The sequence below is a fragment of the Scyliorhinus torazame genome, chromosome 11 (assembly GCF_047496885.1).
Source record: "Scyliorhinus torazame isolate Kashiwa2021f chromosome 11, sScyTor2.1, whole genome shotgun sequence".
In the NCBI taxonomy this organism is placed as follows: Eukaryota; Metazoa; Chordata; class Chondrichthyes; order Carcharhiniformes; family Scyliorhinidae; genus Scyliorhinus; species Scyliorhinus torazame.
The window spans coordinates 144,143,797-144,170,712 of record NC_092717.1 but is presented as its reverse complement, the minus strand read 5'-3'; the positions used below and the strand labels follow the sequence as shown (position 1 = coordinate 144,170,712).

The window sequence follows — 26,916 nt, the reverse complement described above, 5'->3', positions numbered from 1 at the left end:
AGACAGAGTACAGGAATGAGATTGAGAATCTGGTGAACTGGTGCGACAACAATAATCTCTCCCTCAATGTCAACAAAACAAAGGAGACTGTCATTGACTTCAGGAAGCGTAGTGGAGAACATGCCTCTGTCTACATCAATGGGAACAAAGTAGAAAGGGTCGACAGTTTCAAGTTTTTAGTTGTACAGATCACCAACAGCCTGTCCTGGTCCCCCCATGCCGACACTATAGTTAAGAAAGCCCACCAACGACTCTACTTTCTCAGAAGACTAAGGAAATTTGGCATGTTAGCTACGACCCTCACCAACTTCTACAGATGCACCATAGGTTGTATCACAGCTTGGTATGGAGCCTGCTCTGCCTAAGACCGCAGGAACCTACAAAAGGTCGTGAATGTAGCCCAGTCCATCACGCAAACCAACTTCCCATCCATTGACTCGATCTATAATTCCCGCTGCCTCAGAAAGGCAGCCAGCATAATTAAGGACCTCACGCACCCCGGACATACTCTCTTCCACCTTCTTCCGTCAGGAAAAAGATACCAAAGTTTGAGGTTACGTACCAACCGACTCAAGACCAGGTTCTTCCCTGCTGTCATCAGACTTTTGAATGGCTCTACCTCGTATTAAGTTGATCTTTTCTCTACACTTTGCTATAACTGTCACATTATATTCCGCAGTCTCTCCTTCCTTCCCTATGTACGGTATGCATTGTTTGCAAGAAACAATACTTTTCACTGTATACTAATACATGTGACAATAATAAATCAAATCAAAGCAGCTGTAAGACTAGATTTCTGCATCTCATGTCTTTTGCTACTGGTTCACTGCCTCGGAGTAATAGTAGTTTTTCATCTCAGGTGAAGCCATGATTATACCCAGATAACAGGTTGGAATTTTTTTAAAGATGTTTGTAAAGAATCAGATAGGTTTTGTAAAGAGCACTGACCTGTTAAGAAATTAAATATTCATCTTTCATTGAAAATAATTGTTCCAAGTTTTAATTTATTTTATGAATGTGCCTCAATTTATGACACAATGTATTTGCCTTTACAGCTGTGCAGAAATTAATTTGACAATTACACAATTATTCTGCAAGTTTATTAATGTCTCATTGTACCTTTGTTAACAGTCTTCCTTGGTAGTATCTATAACATCACCTATCTGCACCTCCATCACTCAGTCTAGTCCAGCAGAATTCAGCCAGCTGGGTCAATGGTGGCGCTACCAAGTCACTCTTGCTGATGGGCATTGAAGTTCCCCACCCACGGTACTGCCTTCAAAGTTTATTCCAATTGGTGTTTAGCATGAAAGTGTGCTGACTCAGCTGAGGGAAGGTAGAAAATGATATGGTAAAGTGGCCAATGGCCTGAATCTGAGGCCCGATACAGAATTGGACATTTTTAATTAAGAATTGGACACATTAAATTAAAGCAATAGTCAGAACAGCAAACAGGTCTGGTGATAAGTCAAACAGCCAAACTCAAATACACTGGACAGAGATAGGCTGCCAGGGTAAGTCTGGCCTGTCCTGCAAATAGGACATTGGGAGATAAATTGGCCTGGCAGATAAATCGGCCCCATTCAAATGGATCGATTGCCGTGGATTGCTCAGATGAAGCCAGACTTTCTGGAACCCTTACATTATATAAGATCCAGTTAAGTGCAGACAATGCAAAAGAGGATGGACCCCTGGCGGGTATTTGAATCTTGAGGAAACTATGTTTGGGAGGATAACTGTTTTATTGTGTTTGAGAATAAATTTGGGTTGAATCGTGAACATATATTTGTCCTTTGTTCATCTCGCAAATTAAGGCACCTGGGATTTAATAATAAACTGGTACGGTGTCTGAATATTTACACAACAGTGGTAAGAGCAGGTGGTTTCCATGCCCATATTTGGCCTGAGATGAGACTTTATCGTTTCTAGAGTCAGAGTAGGCATGGCACACGAGGCAGTAATTTGGCTACTTGTAGAGCATTTCAGTAAGTCCCATTCCCCTGTTCTATCCCTGCAACCCTGTACGTTTGCCTCAATTACCATTCCAATTTCCCTTTGAAACCGTTGATGGTTTCTGCTTCCACCAATCTCATAGGCAGTGTGTTCCAGATCATTACCACTGTTGTGTAAAAACGTTCTTCCTCACAACCCTATCGCATGCTGATAACAGGACATGCCCGTGGAATGGTAATGATGATATTTAAGAAAATGGTTTAATTCTGTGAATATTGCAATGTCAAGCTATTGCGTGACCCGTCCCTGGGGACAGATCTACTAATTCTGGCATGAATCGCCAGTTGTTAGTGAGGAGGGTCAAGTGAGCTGTGTGAGCTTTTGTCATGTCCAAATCCGATGCCTGATTGATGCTGGGTGGCCCATTATTCTGTAGCACTTTGATACAATGGAGTAGCTTGCTAGGCCACTTCAGAGGGCCGTTAGTCAACCACATTGGTGAAACTGGAATTTCCAGACCAGGAAAGGATGGCAGGTTTCCTTCGCTAAGGCCTTTTATGACAAACTGACAGTTCTGAATTCACCATCACAGATGATTACAATCCTGTTAACATTTTAAAGCAGAAATCCAATATCTAGCAACCAACATAACTATGCCACAAACTTTATCATACATCAAAAAGAATTAAAGTAAGCACTATGAACTTAACACTACAGTTCACATGATATGGAGGTGCCGGCGTTGGATTGGGGTGAGCAAATTACCTGCAAAGACTCGCATTCAAAGTATCATCTTGCATCATTGACTTGGTCTATATATGAGTTTGTGGAACCTACCTCTTCAGTCATCTGATGAAGGAGCTGCGCTCCGAAAGCTACTGACTCCAAACAAACCTGTTGGACTTTAACCTGGTGTTGTAAGACTATAGTTTACAACTGTGTATACTATGAACTCAGTTTTACCTTTTTATTTCCATCAATCTGGGAGTTTCCTGGGACCAACCCAAAGGTATGCTACTGCACTCTGGAATTTATTTAATTTTCCTTGGTATTTCAGGAGGATCCTTCCATTAGTTTTTAGTAAATGATCCTCCAACTTTCTTCAAAGACCTCACAATAGTTTCAGCTCCTTGTTCTGGCTTTGCTCATATTTTTTTCGGCCAGTCTGTTCCCACAGCTTTTGTAAAACTCTTTCTAAGCTAACTATTCAAGCTGATTACTTTCTGACACAATACTTTGTGAGAACCACTGCTGACTTCTTCCATTAGCTACAAACTAGAGAAAACGTTCTTCACAAAACTCAACTTAACTGTCTGCTTCAGTCAACAAACACACAGATAAATTAAACAAAGGAACCTTCAAACCTAGGCGTCATCCTGAATCACGTTCGCTATGGCAATGTGGCTCACTTTGGGATGATTCAACTAGAAATGCAAACAAATTATTTTATCTTCAACACAACATGATTCTGCAACCCATATGAATAATGTATATTGCTAATGAGGTGTTATCACTCTTTCTCCGGACTCCCTGGCTCCATTACAAGTTTTGAGTTGAGTCATTCATTATTCAGATTATTCACGATCAATCCTGACCTTGTAAAATAAGCACAGGCTACCTTCTAAGTGCAGTAAATCCAGCATTGTTTGAGTCGCATTTATATATCAGTGTTTTTTAACCAGTTCGGCAACTAGATGCCCCCATTTTCTACAGTTAAAACTTTAATTCTGAAAACTAAAAGTCATAGTCTAAAACGTTTGAATTATGAACCATTTTGTCATATATGAATTGGCAGTGTAAATGGAAAAATGCCATTGTCACAATTGTAACCTTGAAATTCAGATGAATGCACGGTAGTCAGTATTTATTTTATTTTCTTGTGAGCAACTGCTTCATCTTACAATAAATTTTTGGAATTATATCAGGAGTGCCCCCAAACTGGGGGCGCAATTCACTTTTTAAAATTCTATGTCCGACTTCGGGCACTTTGCCATTTTTTGGGCTTCGGCAAGGAACTCCCATCGAAGCCGCACTTTAGTCATTTCCAGTACTGCAGAAGACTGCACGCGGATCAGGGCGCCAATTTCAGCCCAAAGGCAGCCCAAATCTTTTGACCCTGCGGCCTCCAGGCCCAACCCCCACTTCACTCAACTTACCTCTTCCGGAGTTCCCATGCCCCCCTCACCCTAACTCTTATGGGTAAGGCCACTCCTTACCTTACCTCTTATGGGTAAGGAACCCGAGGCACTCACCCTGGCACCAGATGCTAGGCTGGCAGTGCAATGGTGCCCATGTGCCAGCACAAGTGCCAGGATGCCACCTTGCCCTGTTCCTGACCACGCGGGGATCTTCAATGGCCTGAGGACCACCCGAGGTCCTGTTACGACTGATCCATGTTTGCGTGGAGCAGTATTAAATGGCACCCTGGCGAAGTCTCGCTGGCACAGTCGGTGAATCCAGCAAACGCCATCTCGCTGGCACATAGCCTCTTGCCTCTCCTCCCCCTGACCCTCCCAGTCACCACCAATTGTGTTCACTGAACTTCCCTTTCGCCAAACCCTTGCAAGATGAGCCGGAGCAAAAGAGATCAGCAGCAAGAACCAGGAAGTGCATCTTCGAGTTGCAGCGTTGCAGAGCCAAGTTCAAAGTCGAGAGACAAGTGGTAATGGGGGGAAAGGTCACGGCAACAGGGGAACGCAAGGGGTCAGGGAGCGGGATGGGTCACTCAAAATGGTGGCATCGGGTCACGGGACCCTAAATGACATTAAAACAAAACTCCTGATGCTAAATGCAAATATTAACCCTATTAACTGAAATGGGGGAACTAAAAACAGGGACTTGCATACATCTATGTATGCCTGTTCCTAAACATATACCATGCCCTGCTTTGAAAATTGGAGTAATTTCCAAGGCTGATATACAACTCTTTCTTCATTAACATTTATTTATTTATTTTTCTTTTTAAAAAAATAAATAAATTTAGAGTACCCAATTCATTTTTTCCAATTAAGGGGCAATTTAGCATGGCCAATCCATCAAACCTGCACATCTTTGGGTTGTGGGGGTGAAACCCATGCAAACACGGGGAAAATGTACAAACTCCACACAGACATTGACCCAGAGCCGGGATTGAACCTGGGACCTTGGCGCCGTGAGGCAGCAATGCTAACCACTGTGCCACCGCGCTGCCCCTTCATTAACATTTATGATGAAAAGCTATGGGTACAGTACAGATTCCCACGGAAAAAGACTGGACACATCCCTTTAATCAAGAATATTTCCTTCATCGTAACTCTAACTCCTACGTCCCATTTGCCAACCTATGTTAGAAGATTATCTCCAATTCTGTGTACTCCCACTTTTGAACATCCAGACACATTCTGCTGACCCACCATGCTGACGACCATTAAAAAAAATTTTAATACATTAATCAGTCATTACCGACCCTTCACAAATCTGGGCATGAGGTCCTGCAGCAGGAGTTCAGGGAGCTAGGCAGAAAGTTAAAAGACAGGACCTCGAAGGTTGTAATCTCGGGATTACTCCCTGTGCCACGTGCCAGTGAGACTAGAAATAGGAAGATAGAGCAGCTAAACACGTGGCTAAACAGCTGGTGTAGGAGGGAGGGTTTCCATTATCTGGACCACTGGGAGCTCTTCCGGGGCAGGTGTGACCTGTATAAGAAGGACGGGTTGCATCTAAACCGGAGAGGCATAAATATCCTGGCCGCGAGGTTTGCTAGTGTCACACGGGAGGGTTTAAACTAGTATGGCAGGGGGGTGGGCACGGGAGCAATGGGTCAGAAGGTGAGAGCATTGAGGGAGAACTAGGGAATAGGGACAGTGTGGCTCTGAGGCAGAGCAGACAGGGAGAAGTTGCTGAACACAGCGGGTCTGGTCGCCTGAAGTGCATATGTTTTAATGCAAGAAGTATTACGGGTAAGGCAGATGAACTTAGAGCTTGGATTAGTACTTGGAACTATGATGTTGTTGCCATTACATAGACCTGGTTGAGGGAAGGGCAGGATTGGTAGCTAAACGTTCCAGGATTTAGATGTTTCAGGCGGGATAGAGGGGGATGTAAAAGGGGAGGCGGAGTTGCGTTACTGGTTCGGGAGAACATCACAGCTGTACTGCGAGAGGACACCTCAGGGGCAGTGAGGCTATATGGGTAGAGATCAGGACTAAGAAGGGTGCAGTCACAATGTTGGGGGTTAACTACAGGCCTCCCAACATCCAGCGGGAGATAGAGGAGCAGATAGGTAGACAGATTTTGGAAAAGAGTAAAAACAACAGGGTTGTGGTGATGGGAGACTTCAACTTCCCCAATATTGACTGGGACTCACTTAGTGCCAGGAGCTTAGATGGGGCGGAGTTTGTAAGGAGCATCCAGGAGGGCTTCTTAAAACAATATGTAGACAGTCCAACTAGGGAAGGGGCGGTACTGGACCTGGTATTGGGGAATGAGCCCGGCCAGGTGGCAGATGTTTCAGTAGGGGAGCATTTCGGTAACAGTGACCACAATTCAGTAAGTTTTAAAGTACTGGTGGACAAGGATAAGAGTGGTCCTAGGATGAATGTGCTAAATTGGGGGAAGGCTAATTATAACAATATTAGGCGGGAACTGAAGAACATAGATTGGGGGCGGATGTTTGAGGGCAAATCAACATCTGACATGTGGGAGGCTTTCAAGTGGCAGTTGAAAGGAATTCAGGACCGACATGTTCCTGTGAGGAAGAAGGATAAATACGGCAATTTTCGGGAACCATGGATGATGAGAGATATTGTAGGCCTCGTCAAAAAGAAAAAGGAGGCATTTGTCAGGGCTAAAAGGCTGGGAACAGACGAAGCCTGCGTGGAATATAAGTAGGAAGGAACTTAAGCAAGGAGTCAGGAGGGCTAGAAGGGGTCACGAAAAGTCATTGGCAAATAGGGTTAAGGAAAATCCCAAGGCTTTTTACACGTACATAAAAAGCAAGAGGGTAGCCAGGGAAAGGGTTGGCCCACTGAAGGATAGGCAAGGGAATCTATGTGTGGAGCCAGAGGAAATGGGCGAGGTACTAAATGAATACTTTGCATCAGTATTCACCAAAGAGAAGAAATTGGTAGATGTGGAGTCTGGAGAAGGGTGTGTAGATAGCCTGGGTCACATTGAGATCCAAAAAGATGAGGTGTTGGGTGTCTTAAAAAATATTAAGGTAGATAAGTCCCCAGGGCCTGATGGAATCTACCCCAGAATACTGAAGGAGGCTGGAGAGGAAATTGCTGAGGCCTTGACAGAAATCTTTGGATCCTCGCTGTCTTCAGGGGATGTCCCGGAGGACTGGAGAATAGCCAATGTTGTTCCTCTGTTTAAGAAGGGTAGCAAGGATAATCCCGGGAACTACAGGCCAGTGAGCCTTACTTCAGTGGTAGGGAAACTACTGGAGAGAATTCTTCGAGACAGGATCTACTCCCATTTGGAAGCAAATGGACGTATTAGTGAGAGGCAGCACGGTTTTGTGAAGAGGAGGTCGTGTCTCACTAACTTGATAGAGTTTTTCGAGGAGGTCACTAAGATGATTGATGCAGGTAGGGCAGTGGATGTTGTCTATATGGACTTCAGTAAGGCCTTTGACAAGGTCCCTCATGGTAGACTAGTACAAAAGGTGAAGTCACACGGGATCAGGGGTGAGCTGGCAAGGTGGATACAGAACTGGCTAGGCCATAGAAGGCAGAGAGTAGCAATGGAAGGATGCTTTTCTCATTGGAGGGCTGTGACCAGTGGTGTTCCACAGGGATCAGTGCTGGGACCTTTGCTCTTTGTAGTATATATAAATGATTTGGAGGAAAATGTAACTGGTCTGATTAGTAAGTTTGCAGACGACACAAAGGTTGGTGGAATTGCGGATAGCGATGAGGACTGTCGGAGGATACAGCAGGATTTAGATTGTTTGGAGACTTGGGCAGAGAGATGGCAGATGGAGTTTAATCCGGACAAATGTGAGGTAATGCATTTTGGAAGGTCTAATGCAGGCAGGGAATATACAGTGAATGGTAGAACCCTCAAGAGTATTGAAAGTCAAAGAGATCTAGGAGTACAGGTACACAGGTCATTGAAAGGGGCAACACAGGTGGAGAAGGTAGTCAAGAAGGCATACGGCATGCTTGCCTTCATTGGCCGGGGCATTGAGTATAAGAATTGGCAAGTCATGTTGCAGCTGTATAGAACCTTAGTTAGGCCACACTTGGAGTATAGTGTTCAATTCTGGTCGCCACACTACCAGAAGGATGTGGAGGCTTTAGAGAGGGTGCAGAAGAGATTTACCAGAATGTTGCCTGGTATGGAGGGCATTAGCTATGAGGAGCGGTTGAATAAACTCGGTTTGTTCTCACTGGAACAAAGGAGGTTGAGGGGAGACCTGATAGAGGTATACAAAATTATGAGGGGCATAGACAGAGTGGATAGTCAGAGGCTTTTCCCCAGGGTAGAGGGGTCAATTACTAGGGGGCATAGGTTTAAGGTGAGAGGGGCAAGGTTTAGAGTAGATGTACGAGGCAAGTTTTTTACGCAGAGGGTAGTGGGTGCCTGGAACTCGCTACCGGAGGAGGTGGTGGAAGCAGGGACGATAGTGACATTTAAGGGGCATCTTGACAAATACATGAATAGGATGGGAATAGAGGGATACGGACCCAGGAAGTGTAGAAGATTGTAGTTTAGTCGGGCAGCATGGTTGGCACGGGCTTGGAGGGCTGAAGGGCCTGTTCCTGTGCTGTACATTTCTTTGTTCTTTGTTCTTTTTGTTGTTCCTTTTAAACATCCCGTGTCATGAATGTCTTACATTTCATATCTGAAGAGAGTGACCTCCATTTTAAATCACAGTTGCTGAAATAAGATAAAACTAAATACAGAAGCTACTTTAAATGCATAATCTTTACTAAGTCCTTGTTGACTCAATCAACAGATCATCTTCAGTGTGTCAGGTTGCTAACTTGTAACTTTTTCAGAGATGGAGATTATTTCTGCATTTTGAAAGATATCGGAACATTTCCGTTTCAGACCCTCAAACTGCAGCTATCACACTAGCATTTACAGAATAGCTGGCCTTAAACATGCAAGTGCTCACAAATATTTGTTCCAAATTCTGACCTTAACATTGAATGTTATTTCCTCCATGACGTACACTCGTTCAGGGAATGCTTTTGCCACCTCCTCCACACTGCTGAAGTATTGTACAGGCTCCTTGATATCTCGGTCCTGTTCCAACAGTTTAAATTGTCCTGTAAGGGGTAATAAACAGAACCACGATTCAACAAATGGCTCACCAGTAGTGCCTATCTTTAAATTCCTAGTGTATTTTCTTACCTGTCTGCATTCTAAACCACTAGGCCATCTGAAAAATAAAGACCGCATGTTCTTCCAAGAGATAGGAAGGGTATAATAATAATAATCTTTATTATCACAAGTAGGCGCACATTAACTCCACAATGAAGTTACTGTGCAAATCCCTGTGAACAGGCATGTTTCGAGCCAGAGTTGTTAAAACAACAGGTTCTGAACCAGTAAATCATACATACCACAAAAGGCAGTGTTCATTTGTAAATGACCAAGAAAATGTAATGGAAATAGAAAACATATATATCCTTGGGTCTCTGTGTTCGCAAGGTAAGTTCAAAAATTTGTATCCGAATACCACTAACCAGGAGCAGGGCACTTAATTTTAGAAGAGTTAATTGCAAAGAAAATGGAGGAATATAATCAGGTTGATGGGGAGAGGGTATTACACAACATGTAGACTACCTTGAAAAAGATATATTGCTGAGCATAACATGCCTAGAATCAGAAATCTCAACTAAATGAGGATAACCCTAAAATAGTTAAATTATACAGAAGGAAATGATACTGAGATACTGAAGCAGTGCATGTCCATAAGTAGCAAGGCCCCGCCAACCTTCAGGCTCGGACTGATCGGTAATAAGTCACATTCATACAACACGAGTCCAGACAATGAGCACCTCCAACAAGAGAATTGATTTTTTAAAAAATATTTTTATTGAACATTTTTCATAACCAACACGATATCAACATCAAAAAGTCCAGTAAACGAATATTACACAGTACAATATCTCAAAAAATACACACAACCGATCATACAAATCCCACCCAAAGGCAGACAAAAATAACCTACCCCAATAATAATAACTACACCCCCTTTATTAACAGATGATAGGGGCTAACTCTTTAAAGTAGGAAATTGATGTCTGCCACCTCAAGAGAACCCCTCCACTGACCCCCTAACAGTGTAGTTGACCTTTTCCAGATTTAAAAATTCCATGAGGTTGTTTTGTTACCTGTGTGGTAGGTAACATGTGCTACTCAATCCTTGGTTAGTGATGAGGTATTCTGAATCTCAATGAAGAAGATTCGAACTCGTCCAGTAGTAACAAAAGGTTTATTGAGTAACTACAATAATTGCACGAGTTCTTTATTTTAACTTTGATACTAATGATAAGTTAACAAGATCTAACTACGGTAACTATACGTAACTCCACTAGCCATCTGAACTAGTCTGCTATTGTCCTGGTGACAGTGCACCCAAGAGAGAGAGAGAGAGAGACCCAATGTGGTTGCCTTTTATACCCCTGTTGGTCCGGCCCTCTAGTGATCATGTGGTGCTACTGGTTACACATTAACCCCTTGTGTACATGCACATATAGAGATCACTACAGAGGTCACCCAACCAGGTCTAAGCTCTGGGCAGACAAGAAGATTTCCATCCCAGCAGGACCTTCCTCTGGGCTATCAATGAGGCAAAGCTAAGAACAGCTGCCTTCTAGATAGTTATTCTGTGTTTGTAGAGACTCAAAGTATTGATTTTGTTTTTGTTCATAAGCGAGGCATTTTTGTATAACGATTTCTAGAGTTAGATACTTATCTTGTGATAGTTCTTCCCTCAAATTTTTATCAGATAGTCCAGAAATTAATTGATTATTATCACAGTCTCTCTGTAAATCAGCATAATCACAGCCTTGTGGTATTAACTTGAGATTTGTAATAAAATCAGTGATGGGCCCTCCGTTTCTCTGGCATTTATGACAATTGTTAAATCTTTCCAGTATCTCACCAGACTGACTTTTACGGTGTTCATCAAATGTTTTGAGTATTACTCCTATTTTGGTGTTGTCTTCACCTTCTAAGTAATTAAAGTAATTATAGATTTCTCTAGCTTCATGCCCTCCTATTGAGAGTAGTAGTGCTATTTTTGTTGCGTCAGAGACCGTGCTTAAATCATTAGCTGTGATAAATATTTGGAATATCTGTTCAAATCTTTTCCAGTCATAACTTAAATTACCGGTCGTTTCTAGCTGCCCCACAGGTCCAATAAGTCCCATAGTTAGTCGTCGAGGATCCATTTGCTGCGAAGTCTTCCACAGGTGAATGTCCAGTCTGAATTCTCTTCTCTTTTTGTCTAACCTAATGTAACTAGTTCTGTTAAAGCCACTCGCCTGATACCATGTTTTGTTACCTGTGTGGTAGGTAACATGTGCTACTCAATCCTTGGTTAGTGATGAGATATTCTGAATCTCGGTGAAGAAGATTCTAACACATCCAGTAGTAACAAAAGGTTTATTGAGTAACTACAACAATAATTGCATGATTTCTTTACTTTAACTTTGATACTAGTGATAAGGTTAACAAGATCTAACTACGGTAACTATACGTAACTCCACTAGCCATCTGAACTAGTCTGCTATTGCCCTGGTGACAGTGCACCCAAGAGAGAGAGAGAGAGAGAGAGACCCAATGTGGTTGCCTTTTATACCCCTGTTGGTCTGGCCCTCTAGTGATCATGTGGTGCTACTGATTACACATTAACCCCTTGTGTACATGCACATATAGAGATCACTAGAGGTCACCCAACCAGGCCGAGGCTCTGGGCGGAGAAGAAGATCGCCATCCCAGCAGAACCTTCCTCTGGGCTATCAACGAGGCAAAGCTAAGAACAGCTGCCTTCACCCCTGTCTGCGGCCCCAGTGAGCGTGACACCCCGAAAATAGCCACCAACTGACAAGGCTCCAGATCAATGTTAAGAATCATTGACATGGTGTTGAAGATCGAGACGCAAAAGCTTACCATCCTTGGACATGACCAGAGCATGTGGGTGTGAGCCTATGAAAACAGCACTCACACTCGTCCTCCACTCCAGTGAAGGACCCATTCATCCTAGCCTGGGTTAGTTGAGCCCTATGTAACACCTTGAGCTGAATCAAGCTGAGCCACGCACAGGAAGTGGAATTTAGGGCCTCACACCATATATCCTCATCCAAAATAGGTCCCAGCTCCCCCTCCCACTTGCCTCTCATCTGGTCAGACTCGCCAGACTCCGCCAGCAATAGGATCCTCCCCAGCAGGGAGGGTTGAGGCGCTAAGAGATATGTAGGACAAGCCTTCTGGACAAAATTGCGTAATTGAACTAGCGGAACAAGTGTGCCCGACAATTGAAATTTCACCGAAAGCTCCTTCAAACTGGCAAAACGCCCCTCCATGAACAGATCCCCCAAATACTCAAAGTCATGTCTTAAACGTCACATCCAAACATGACGGCACCAACAAATGGTTGCTGCAGATTGGAGCCAACAATGACATGGTGCTCAGCTGCTAATGCTGCCTAAACTGGTTCCACATCCTTAGAGATCACCACCAGGTTCAAGGAATATCTTTCTGGGGAGAACGGGAGTGAGGCCATTACCGAAGCCGTAAACTGGAGCCCCTACACGAACCCGCCTCCATCTACCCCCAAATGGAATCTGACTCCCCCAACCATCCGAGCACCTTCTCAATACTGGTTTTCCAATAATAAGCAAGCAAATTCGGTAATGCCAGGCGTCCGAAAAGGAGCCAATGCTGCTCTGCAGCTTCATTAAATCACAGCACCAACACCTTGGCCAGTAGTTTTGCATACATATGGGCTGCATGATAGCACAGTGGGTAGCACTGTTACTTCACAGTTTTCAACAACTACATACAGGATATGCCAACCCACTGGTGGGTTACTCTCCCCAACCCACATACATTAAAGACCTTAGACAACACATACAACTAGACCCAAGCCCATGCTTTTTAATGAAGGTGTCCGCTTCCTCTGGTGCCTTAAATTAGTAGTCCTTAGACTGTGACCCACAAGCCAGGTACAGCACCCCAAACCAAACTCCTTTCTAATACAGAACGGCCTTAACCTTATTAAAGGCTGCCCGCTTCCTCGCCAGCTGAGCCCCCACATTCTGGTAATCCTCACGCGGTTTCCTTCCCACTTCGAGTCACGGTGTTCTTTCACCCACTTCAGGACCCTCCCCTTCTCCCTCAGGCTGTGAAATTGAATAATGATCGCTCAAGGTAGCTTATTTGACCGAGGCTTCTGTCAAAGTGTCTGATGGGCCCGCCCAGCTTCGGAGAGGACGCAAGGCCACCCTCACCATCATCTCCCCAAACATCTGCAATGGATATTCCGTGGGATTCGGGCCCTCCACCCTATCTGGCAACCTGACGACTCTGAGGTTCTGCCTCCCTGGCCGATTTTTAAGATCATTGACTGTAGCCTTCAATTTCTTTTTCTCATCGGTCACCACCGCCATCTCGGCTTCCAAAGATGCAAACTGCTCACCTTGCCTCGTCACCATCTTCTCCACACCCTCTAGCACCTCGCCATGCTTCTTTACTGCTTCGGTAGTCTTATCAAGTTTCACCCGGATGGGGCCCAGTGCTTCTTCAATCGATTTCATTGACTCTCCGACACCAACTTCCATTGCTTTTCAAAATATTTGTCAAACGCCTTTGTGAGCGCACCAGAGAACATGTCCGGTATTATCGGGGTGACAACGAGAGAATTAATGATCGTCCCCTGACATGTAATAGCATTACTATCGCTGAAGCCCCACTCTCAACATCCTGGCGGTTACCATTGACCAGAAACTATATAAATACTAAGGCTACAAAGAGCAGATCAAAGGCTGGGAATTATGAGGTGAATAACTCACCCCCGAACTAGCAGTAGACTACTTTGTCACTCAATATCATGGCTGATTGACCTGTAACCTAAACTCCACATTCCTGCCCACCCTGAATAACCTTTCACTCTCTTGCTCACCAAGAATCTATCTATCTCTGCCTTAAAAATATTCAAAGACATTGCTTCTACTGTCTTTAGAGAAAGAGGGTTCCAAAGACTGGCGAACCTCAAAAATAAATTTGTCCTCATCTCGCTCTTACATTTTCTCATAAAAACCTGCACATTCCAGCTATGGTCTCGTAAATCATCTTTTGTGATTCAGGCACGAGGACACCAAGATCCTTCTCTATCTGAAAGCTCTGTAGTCTCTCACCATTTACATGACATGGTTCTTTTATTTTTCCTGCCACGATGGACAATTTCACATTTGCCCACATTATACTCTGCCAGATCTCTGCCCACTCACTTTTCTCTTACGTCCTATTCACAATTTCCTTTCCTACATACCTCTGTGTTATCAGTAAATTTAGTAACCATAGCTTCAGTCCCTTCATCAAAGTCATTTACATCAATTGCAAACAGTTGAGGCCCCAGCACTGATCCCTGTCGCACACCATTCATTACATCTTACCAACCAGAAAATGACCATATATGCCTGTTCTGTTTCTTGTAAGGTAGCCAACTTCTATCCATGCCAATGTTACCCCCTAAACATGAGCTTTATTTTCTGGAATATCCTTTTGATATTGCAGAATTTTCTGCAATATCCCTTTATCAAATGTCTTCTGGAAATCTAAGTACAGTACATCCACCGGTTTCACTTTAACCACAGCATATGTTACTTCCTCAAAGAACATAAATTGGTTAAACAGGATTTCCCTCTCACAAGCCATGCTGACTCTGCCGAACTACCTTGCATTTTCCAAGTGTCCTCCTGTACGGTCTTTAATAACAGCTTTTAACATTTTCCCTAGGACACATATTACTCCAATTGGCCTGTAGTTTCCTGTTTCTGTCACCCTCTCTTTTAGAATAAAGGAATTACTTTTGATATTTTCCAATCTAATAGAACCTTCCCTGAATCTAGGGAAAATTCAAAGCAATGCATCAACTATCTCACTAGCCACTTAGTTTAAGACCCTAGGATGAAACCCATTAGGACCCGGGGACTTGTGAGCCCATAACTCCAACAGTTTGCTCAGTACCACTTCCCTCTGACCGTAATTTTGCCGCGTTCCTCCCCCCACTTCAATTTCCTGATTACAGCTAATTCTGGGATGTTAATTGTATCCACTGCAGTGAAGACCAATGCAAACTACCTGTTCAATTCATATGCTATCTCCTCATTTTCCATTATTAAGACTTACTTTCTATAGGACCAATGCTCTTTTTGTTAACTATTCATCTTTATAATATCTAATGAAACTCCTGTCAATTTTTATGTGTCTAGCTAGCTTTCTCTTGTATTCTAACCTTCCCTTCTTATTAATATTTTATTAACTTGTATTATTTTTTTAAAATATTGTGATCAATCATCCAGTCTGCATCCACCTTTGCACAATGATGTGCTTTTTCTTTAAGTTTGACACTGTCTTTAACTGTTTTAGTTAACCAGAGATAGTGGGTTCTACCCTTGGAATTCTTCTTTCTTGTTGGAATGTATCTATTCTGTGTATTCTGAAAGATCCCTTTAAATATCTGCCACTGCATCTCTATTGACTATCCCTTAACCTAATTTGCCAGTTCACTCAGGCTCGCTCTGCTTTCATGCTCTCATAACTGCCCAAATTTAATTTTCAAAACTAGTCTTGGACCCACTCTTCTCTTCCTCAAACTGAATGCAAAATTCAATCATATTATGATTGCTGGTACCTCGGGGCACCTTTATCATGAGGCCATTAATTAATCCTATTTTATTGCACAATACCAGGAATAGTATAGCCTAATCTCTGCTTGGCTGGCTCCCCAAACCCTGGGCGCGATTCTCCGCTCCCGTGACTAAGTGCCCACGCCGTCGTGAACGCCGTCGAGGTTCACGATGGCGCGAAACGGCCCCGATCTCAACCGATTCAGGGCCCGAAAATGGGCTAGGATCGGGGCCGCGGGAAACTCGGGGGGGGGGTCGTGTCGCTAAAGCAGCATCGTCAGCGCGCGCTGGGTATTGGCGCCGCCTAACTGGCCTCACCCGCGCATGCGCGGGTTGGCCGGCGCCAACCCGCACATGCGTGGTTGCCGTCCTCCCCGAGGCCGCCCCGCAAGAAGATGTCGGATGGATCTTGCAGGGCGCGGAGGAAAGGAGGTCCTCCTTCAGAGAGGCCGGCCCGCCGATCGGTGGGCACCGATCGCGGGCCAGACCCCTTTTGGGTGCAACCCCGGTGAAAGAACCCCCCTTGCCCCCCCCACAGGCCACCCGCCCAGCGTTCCCGCGCCGTCGTTTTGGGCAGGCCGCTCGGCCCATGCGGGCCGGAGAATAGCGGGTGTAGCGGAGAATCGCCATTTTGGGTGTCCCGGGCGATTCTCCGGCCTGCGCCGCGCAGACCTCGACGGGGCCGTTCCCGCCGCTTGGGTGCATCGCGGTAGCGCGTCGGACCGGCGTCACGGGGAAAAATGACGCACCAGGCAATTCTCCAAACTGGCGCGGGAGCGGAGAATCGCGCCCCCTATTTATCATCCACAAGGCACAAGTCAGGGGTGTGATGTAATACTTTCCACTTGCCTGGATTAATGTAGTTCCAAGTACCAGCACCCCCATCTTAAACATTCGCCCCCTTCACCACCAAGAATTCCAATGGATTGGAGGGTAGCTAATGTAACCCCACATTTTAAAAAAGGGAGAGATAAAACAGGGAATTATAAACCGGTTACCCAGACATCGGTGGTGGGGAAAATGTTGGGAGTCAATTATTAAAGGATGAAATAACTGAGTATTTGGAAAGCAGGGACAGGATCGCTCCAAGGGATTTCACGCTCGACAAATCTTCAGGAATTTTTTGAGGATGTGACCAGTAGAATGGACAAGTGTGAACCAGTGGATATTGTGTATCTGGTCTTTTAAAAAGGCTTTTGACAAGGTTCCACTCAAATAGATTAGTGAGCAAAATTAAAGCTTGTGATATTGGGGGTAATGTGTTGACGTGGATAGAGAACTGGTTGGCTGACAGGAAGCAGAGAGTGGGAATAAACGGGTCCTTTTCAGAGTGGCAGGCAGTGACTAGTGGGGTACCACAGGGTTCAGTGCTGGGACCCCAGCTGCTCACAATGTACATCAATGATTTGGACGAAGGAATTGCAAGCAATATCTCCATATTTGCAGATGACACTAAGCTGGATGGCAGAATGTGCTGTGAGAAGGATGCAAAGAGGCTGCAGGGTGACTTGGACAGGATGGCCGAGTGGGCAAATACAATAAAATATGGATAAATGTGAGGTTATCTACTTTGGTGGTAAAAACAGGAAGGCAGATTATCATCTGAATGGTGGAAGTTTAGGAAAAGGGGAAACGCGACGAGACTTGGGTGTCATGGTGGAACAGTCGCTGAAGATTGGCATGCAGGTACAGCAGGCGGTGAGGAAAGCTAATGGCATGCTGGCCTTCAAAGCGAGAGGATTGGAGTATAGGAGTAGGGATGCCTTGTTGCAGTTATACAGGACTTGGTGTGGTCACACCTTGAACAGTGTGCGCAGTTTTGGTTTCCTAGTTTGAGGAAGGACATTCTTGCTGTTGAGGGTGTCCAGCAAAGGTTCACCAGACTAATTCCCGGAATGGCAGGACCGACATATGAAGAAAGACTGGATTAACTAGGCTTGAACTCACTGGAGTTTAGAAGAATGAGAGGGGATCTCATGGAAACATATAAAATCCTGATGCGACTGGACAGGGAAGAATATTCCCGATGTTGGGGACGTCCAGAACTCGGAGTCACAGCCTAAGAATAAGGGGTAAGCCATTCAGGACTGAGATGAAGAACAACTTCTTCACTCAAGAGTTGTGAACTTGTGGAATTCTCTACCACAGAAAGCTATTGGGGACAGTTCAGTGGATATATTCAAGAGGGAGTGGAAGTGAACCTGTGGTTCTCTCTTGTCCATTCTACTGGTCTCATCCTCAAAAAGTTCCTGAAGATTTGTCGAGCATGAAATCCCTTGGAGCGATCCTGGACGTGGCCCTTGCGGCTAAAGGAATCAAGGGGTATGGAGAGAAAGTGGGAGTGGGGTGCTGAATTTGCATGGTCAGCCATGATCATATTAAATGGTGGTGCAGGGTCGAATGGCCTACATCTGCACCTATTTTCTATGTTTCTATGTAAGCTGCTTTGACAGCATCTTCTAAAAACGTGATCTCGGTCAGCTAGAAGGACAAGGGTTCAGGCACATAGGAACAGCACTATCTGCAAGCTCCCATACAATGTACACACCACCCGGACTTGAAACTATATTACCACTCTTTCATTACCACAGGATCAACATCCTGGAACTCCCATCCCTGCAACACTCTACACCACATGGACTGCAGCAGTTCAAGGCGGGCTAATCACAACCTGTGGAAGTGAAATTAGGGAGGAGCAACAATGATGGCCGTGCCAGTGGCATCCACATGCCATGAATTTATTATAATTTTTTTTTTTTTTTTATAAAGTAAAAGGAAACATTTGGGTAGATTTCAACTTGATCTACAAATTCCACAATTGTCATGTCCACTGAAAATTAATGGAAATGAAAAGCAGGCAATTTCTATAATTTACAGAGAAGCTACAAATCAAGTTTTAAGCCAGGATAACTAGTTGAAAATCTACAACATTATCTCTACAAATCCTCCAGGGAAGGGTTTCACCGGGCTCAATATGAACCTTTCAGAAACATGTTAAAAGGTTGTTGTCCAGATGTGTAAAGAGCCCAAGGTAAAAACATGGCAGCACTGATGGTAATTGGGCACTTTTCATAGAATTTACAGTGCAGAAGGAGGCCATTCGGCCCATCGGGTCTGCACCGGCTCTTGGAAAGAGCACCCTACCCAAGGTCCACACCTCCACCCTATCCCCATAACCCAGTAACCCCACCCAATCCTAAGGGCAATTTTGGACACTAAAGGGCAATTTATCATGGCCAATCCACCTAACCTGCACATCTTTGGACTGTGGGAGGAAACCGGAGCACCCGGAGGAAACCCACGCACACACGGGGAGGATGTGCAGACTCCGCACAGACAATGACCCAAGCCGGAATCGAACCTGGGACCCTGGAGCTGTGAAGCAATTGTGCTACCCACAATGCTACCGTGCTGCCCACTTGCAACAGGCTTGAAAATAAAATTGCTAATTTCCTAAAAGGGTTCTAAACAAAAAACATATATAGATTGTATTAATCCCACAGAACTATGTGGGAATAAGCAAAAATGAGAAACACTGAATTATGAGGGTGCCACTCGAGAGGTACCATTAGAAACATCTTCTGGAACATGGTCATGTACCCATCTTCAAGAAGGATGCAAAACAGGCCCAGAGACCAATAACTGGACAGTCTTATTTCAACCTGTGTACAATAACTGAATCAATTATTCGAAACAATCTTTGGAGGTCCATCTGTATAATAGGCATTGGTAACAGACATTGGATTCAAAAGATGAAAATACTGCCTGGTCAATTTTCTTGACCTTATTTTTGAAGATTTAATCAATGATGACGATGAAAAACTCAATGCATTTAACAAAATTCCAGATGAAAGGTTAAATGCCTGAGGAGACATGGGGCAAATCTTGAAAATAAATGAGAAATTGGTATTTGTTAGTGAAATGTTGCTGGGGGTGGAGAGCCTGAGGAATTAGAGGAGGCTAATGAGGTTTCTAATTTACACTAGTGACTTAAATAAGAGCAAGGAGGACTAGACCATTCAGTGTCTCAAACCTGTTCCCCATTCAAAATCACAGCTGCTCAGAGAGGAATAATTCTGCATCCCACCTACCCCTGATTACCTATCACCCCCTTGCTTATCAAGAATCTATGTGCCTCTGCCTTACAAATATTCAGCTTCTGCCACCTTTTCAGAAAGAGAGTTTCAAAGATACACAACCCTCAGAAAAAATGTCACCGCATCGGAGTTTTAAATTAGTGTTCATTTATTTTGAAACAGTAACTCGGAGTTCTAGATTATCCCGCAAGAGGAAACATCTTCTCCACATCCATCTTGTCAAGACGCCTCAGGATCTCATATGTTTCAATCAAATCGCTCGTACTCTTCCAAACCCCAGTGGATGCAAGCCTCTGCACCCACTTCTATTCAGATAATATGCTTCGCTTTTATTATTCCTGCCAAAATGGACAATTTCACATTTTCGCACATGAAACTCAAAAAATTTAATCCACTCTCGTCAGTGATCGGAACATTGTTGGTTGCCTCCAGTCTATTCTACAAGTCACTGAAAATATTTTAATTTCTCCAAAGATAGCTTCTCGTAACAAATATAGCCAGCAACCCTCACTTGACCTTTGGTTCTATCCATAGGCTTGCATTTAATAATATTCTGACGTTACAATTTCTTTTGATATTTAAGTACGAGACCTGAAGGAAAATGTTGAATGCAAAGTAGAATTAGCAGCAACCAGGGATAGGATTGGATAATGAGAAAAATGTATTAATGAGAGGTTACAGACTATAGAAACCTGACAAATTCCTTAATTTGAGGAGCTGTGTTTTATTGAGGAGCTGTCATGTTTTACATGACAAACCAGATAGTGAGTGAGAGCTGACTTTAGTTATGGATGGAGGTTTGTTGGGAGTTTCATGATAGTAACTTGTTTAAAATGACTCAAAAACCAATTTCAATGTGACCTGTGTTATTGTTAAATGGTTAAAAAGATCCGAATAAAATTGGGCATGCACTGGGGTGCCTTGAACAGGAAGCTGCTTCATCTGCTTTTAACAAATCTCAAATTGCATTAATGCAGCAAGTAATCTCTGCAAAGCCGATCTCTTGCAGAGACTCGAGGACTTGGTACAAAAAGATACATGCTGAGAAAGACATTGATACACAACCTGGCAAAACTCAATACCAACAAGGTTCCTAGATGATCAATCTCAAATGGCCTTGTGATAACATTTGAGAAGTACAATTGCGTTCTGAGAATATTCTAATGCTTTCTAATTAGTTTTATATACATTAATCACTTACTGGTTTAAAGGACCTTGAGTCTGCATTGAGCCCATTAATAATCAATTTCGCTGTCGCCACTCATTCTGGCCCGTTCCACAAGACAAAATCAAACTGTAATGATTCATATATGTGGAGACATTTTGTTTCAGTATGTGGTATCCATTAAGGGTGCACCATCTAACTTAAGTTTAGGCAATCTTTAGATGAAGGGTTGTTGATCCGAACAAAATTCAATATACATATTGGAAAAATGTTTTTATTACATATGCCTTCACTGCACCCCACTGGTATCCAGCTAATTATCCTACTACAACCTTAATTTTGTAAATGGGTAAATGTGTACTTTAATTTCAGGACGTTTAGCAGTTTTGTGAAAGCACCTGATGCTCGGATTTTATTTCAACACCTCTTGCCCGCATTCATATTCATTTAAGTAGAAGTTTCCTCCAATAAAATATTAGGGAGCGGAAAGCCACCATCTTGGTTCCTGGCCTAAACCAACATTATACCCGCTTTCCTGGCCTGAGGCTCAACACGACTGTTCATAATCCCATCATCCGGTTTGACCCCCAACCCGAGCTATTAATCAAACATTCTCTGCATCACCAAGACCACCTACTTTCACCTCTGCAACAATGCATGTCTACAGTCCTGTTTCAGCTCATCTGCTGCTGAAACCCTCATCCATGTTTTCGTTACCTCCAGACTTAATTATTCCAAAAAAAGCAAAATACTGCAGCTGCTGAAAATCCGATTTAAAAATTTGTTCCATGATGTGTGCATTGCTTTGCCCATCTTTAATAGTCTTCAAAAAGGTGGTGTGAGTCATCTTCTTGAATACAACTTTCTTAAATTTGTAAATTAATTCACAGGATGTGGGCATCACTGGCTGCGCCAGCATTTGCCTTGAAAAGGTGGTGCTGAGCTGCCTTTTTGAACAGCTGCAGTGTAGATACACCCACAGTGCTGTTAGGAAGGGTGTTCCAGGATTTTGACCCAGTGACAGTGAAGGAACAGCGTTATATTTCCAAGTCAGGATGGTGTGTGGCTTGGAAGGGAACTTCCAAGTGGTGGTGTTCCCATTTGTCTGTTGCCCTGACTGTTCTAGATGGTAGTGGTTGTAGGTTTAGAAGATGCGGTCTCAGGAGCCTTGGTGAGTTCCTGCAGTGCACCTTATAGATGGTACATACTTCTGCCACTGTGTGCCAATAATGAAGAGAGTGAATGTTTGTGGATGAGGTAAGAATCAAGCAGCCTGCTTTGTCCTTGATGGTGTTGAGCGTTATTGGAGCTGCAGTCATCCAGGCAAGTGAAGATTATTCTATCACACTCCTGACTTGTGCCATGTAGATTGTGGACAGGCTTTGGGGAGTGAGAGGCAAGTTGCTCGCTGGAGGATTCCTATTCTCTGACCTGCCGTTTTAGCCATGGGGCAGGATTCTGCACCCCGCCAATGTTGGGAGGACATAGAAGGTGTGAATGCCATCTACTATGTTGGGAAGCTGGAGGGCGAGGGGGGTCTGCTCTAATAGCCCAGAGGCAATTATTGCTCAGATGGAGGGCATCAGTACCGCCCAAGGCTTCAGCATGGTTTGGGAATTGTCATGGAAAAGATAAAGTATGCCATAAGGGGATTGGAGGATGAGTTTTATTCTCGGTTGCTGTTGTTCATTACCTTCTTCAAGAAGCTGGTTGTCATCAACAACCTGGGGGATTCTGCTTAAACACAGGAAAGATGGAGTTGGGATGTGGGGATAGTTTTATAAAAATTTTATAAATCTGTTTGATCTTTGTATGTTACAAATTGGAAATTTTCTGAATAAAAATATGTTTTCAGAAAATGCTCTTATGGGTCTGGGGTTATATCAAGACCAGACCCTGTAAGGATTGGATTGGATTTGTTTATTGTCACCTGTACAGAGGTACAGTGAAAAGTATTTTTCTGCGAGCAGCTCAACAAATCATTAAGTACATGGGAAGAAAAGGGAATAAAAGAAAATACATAATAGGGCAACACAAGGTATACAATGTAACTACATAAGCACCTGCATCGGATGAAGCATACAGGGTGTAGTGTTAATGAGGTCAGTCCATAAGAGGGTCATTTAGGAGTCTGGTAACAGCGGGGAAGAAGCTGTTTGTGCGTGTTCTCAGACTTCTGTATCTTTTGCCCGATGGAAGAAGTTGGAAGAGTGAGTAAGCCTGTGGGAGGGGTCTTTGATTATGCTGCCCATTTTCCCCAGGCAGCGGGAGGTGTAGATGGAGTCAATGGATGGGAGGCGGGTTCGTGTGATGGACTGGGCGGTGTTCACGACTCTCTGAAGTTTCTTACGGTCCTGGGCCGAGCAGTTGCCATACCAGGCTGTGATGCAGCCAGATAGGATGCTTTCTATGGTGCATCTGTAAAAGTTGGTAAGGATTAATGTGGACATGCCGAATTTCCTTTGTTTCCTGAGGAAGTATAGGTGCTGTTGTGCTTTCTTGGTGGTAGCGTCGATGTGGGTGGACCAGGACAGATTTTTGGAGATGTGCACCCCTAGGAATTTGAAACTGCTAACCATCTCCACCTCGGCCCCGTTGATGCTGACAGGGGTGTGTACAGTACTTTGCTTCCTGAAGTCAATGACGAACTCTTTAGTTTTGCTGGCATTGAGGGAGAGATTGTTGTCATTACACCACTCCACTAGGTTCTCTGTCTCCCTCCTGTATTCTGACTCATCGTTGTTCAAGATCCGACCCACTATGGTCGTATCGTCAGCAAACTTGTAGATGGAGTTGGAACCAAATTTTGCCACACAGGCGTGTGTGTACAAGGAGTAGAGTAGGGGGCTAAGTACACAGCCTTGCGAGGCCCCGGTATTGAGGACTATTGTGGAGGAGGTGTTGTTGTTCATTCTTACCGATTGTGGTCTGTTGGTCAGAAAATCGAGGATCCAGTTGCAGACTGAGGAGCCAAGTCCTAGGTTTTGTGGCTTTGATATGAGCTTGGCTGGGATTATGGTGTTGAAGGCGGAGCCGTAGTCAATAAATAGGAGTCTGATGTAGAGGAGTCTGATGTAAGAGTCCTTGTTGTCGAGATGCTCTAGGGATGAGTGTAGGGCCAGGGAAATGGCGTCTGCTGTGGACAGGTTGCGACGGTATGCGAATTGCAGTGGATCAAGGCGTTCTGGGAATATAGAGGTAATGCACTTCATGATCAACCTCTCGAAGCACTTAATTACGACTGAAGTCAGGGCCACCAGACGGTAGTCATTGAGGCACGTTGCCTGGTTTACCGGTATGATGGTGGTCTTCTTGAAGCAGGTGGGGACCTTGGAGTGGAGTAGGGACAGGTTAAAGATGTCCACGAACACTTCTGCCAGCTGGTCCGCGCAGGCTCTGAGTGCACGGCCAGGGATCTCGTCCGGGCCCGTCGCCTTCCGAAGGTTCACTTTCAGGAAGGCCGATCTGACTTTGGAAGCTGTGATGGTGGGTATGGGTGAGTTATGGGCTGCTGGGGCACTCAACAGCGGATTGTTGGTTACCTGCTCGAACCGAGCATAGAATGCATTGAGTTCATCGGGGAGGGGTGCGCTGCTGCCGGAGATACTGCTCGGCTTCGCTTTGTAGCCCGTTATGTTGTTTAGTCCTTGCCACAACCGTCGAGAGTCTGTCTGTGACTCTAGCTTGGATCGGCCTTCTCCATGGCATTTAGTAAACCAGATGGACTTTTACAACAATTTGGTAGTTTCTTGGTTACCATTATTATTGTCCCAGATTTTATTTAATTAATTGAATTTTAATTCCCTAGCTGCCATGGTGGGATTTGGATCAATTCAAGAATCTAGATTACCTGTTCAGTAACACAGCTATTATGCTGCTGTGGCCATCTAAAATAGCTGCCCGCAAAGGATAATGGGAATTACAGTCATGCTGGGACACAGACAAGACACAGACACAGACAAGACACAGCGCGTGAGTATTAGCAAACAGCAACCCAGACCTACACAGAAACTTGCACCTGCTGGAGGTCAATCACAGATCTCCCCAGGACAATGGGACTCAGATTGAAACATAACAGTAGTAACAGACTCGGGGGCGCCTATTCACCTTATTTGGGAGTGCATACGTGCCTTGGACAATAACAACCAGGACCCGCCCAGCTATCAAGGTACCCGCCCCTAATTGGCCAGAATCGATTGGGATCATCAAAATCCTATCGATCCATTTGTTCCCGAGTTGGGACGCCCAAAAGATCGGAGGATAAGAGGAACTGCGCGACCAACGCTCTGTCTCTTTTGGGACCGGCCTTTGCCCCACCAACTGCAGCATATCGACCAGCCAAGTTCAAGGAGCCGCGATCGCTACCAGAAGGACGAACCTCAGCCCAGACGTACCTGACAACTTCCAGCCGCCACACGTGGGGAACCAGATAAAGGCCTTATCTAACCTGCACAGAACTGGTCACTTGATAGTTACGTAAAGGTCATTTAAGCTGTTAGATATAGGATAATGTGTAGTCTAATGTGTAGTATTGTGTAAGTTATTAAGAACCAATCCTATGTAATGATAAACTATAATTGAACTAATATACTGGTTGTGTGGTCATTTGTCCAATACACGGAACGTACTCACATCTTGTGGTATTAATAAAGCTAGAAGTCACACTGCCATACCAAACAGGTGAAGATTTAGCATTTGGTGTACAGTGCATAGATTCCTCAGAGCATACAGGTTGGTAATTCCAGTCGGCCTACACAAATTACTGGAAATACAGTGAACGAGATTAAAATACTGGCTTACAAACGTTGAAGTGAAATCTCAAATATTTTCTGCTTAATACATTCCCACATAATGGTTGCATTTATTGTGGGAGATATAATTAAGTGCAGTGTGTGGAGCAAGAGGGAGGCAGGAATTTTCACTGAAATTACAAATTAATCAGCAATGTCCAAATACTTGCATTTATTTAAAATTTTACATAAGTGACGTGGCACATAAAATTGAAATGACAGATTAACTACGTTATCTTGCAATTTCATCATTTCAATCCAGAATACTCAATCTTTCATTTAAAACAATAAAATTATACCAGTTTGAATTAACTTATTTAGCTTTACATGCTCACCCCTCTGTCCCCACCCATTCATCCCTACACTCCCAGCACCCCCACCAAACATCCATACCCATCCCCCACACCCTCCATCCATATGAGCTTACTTCGCCAGTCATTCATCCAAACCCACATGCATACGAGCGCACAACATAAATGCAGCAAACATATATACAGGCATTATATTATGTACACACTTACAATTATATCTACACAAAGTACATTATAAATACATCAAATTTATGTTTGCATACAAAAGTACACACAATATGCACCATGCAAACATACCATACAGATATCGCAAAATGTCCACCCATAGTTTTAGGATTATCTCCACACACAGTACAGCTGCACTTTAGTCTGTTTCCCAATCTCAAACCATGAAAGATACACCCTTGTAAAACTAGGTTAACAGCATTTTTAACAGTGAACTCTCTACCATGACAGAGTACTGTGGTGGCAGCTGCAGGTAACAATGTAGGCATGTCAATACAAAACAAATAGAAAAACAAGTCTGTGCATGGAAACAAAAAACACATTCAAAGCTAGATTCTAAACTATTGTTTCTTGATATCACAGTGGGTTAATTCAGGAAAAATATATTTAATTAGACTCGTCAGATACAATCTCTAAACATCCATACCGATTCTCACAGAGGGGAGCTCCTCTGCGTTTGAAGGGTAAGCCTACAATACCTAAAGCTAACAAAAATATGGTAATAGGTTTGGTTAAATATGA

At 43.9% G+C, this 26,916-nt stretch overlaps 1 protein-coding gene across 3 annotated transcripts in view; it reads right to left on the bottom strand.

Moving 5' to 3' along the window:
- garem (GRB2 associated, regulator of MAPK1) overlaps nucleotides 1–26,916 on the bottom strand; it is a 98,231-nt gene that overhangs the window by 32,521 nt on the left and 38,794 nt on the right. For all 3 annotated transcript variants that reach the window (XM_072467848.1, XM_072467846.1, XM_072467847.1), the window contains one exon: nucleotides 9,082–9,212. In XM_072467848.1, the coding sequence (XP_072323949.1) occupies nucleotides 9,082–9,212 (131 nt within the window). The remainder of the gene's footprint in view (nucleotides 1–9,081; nucleotides 9,213–26,916) is intronic.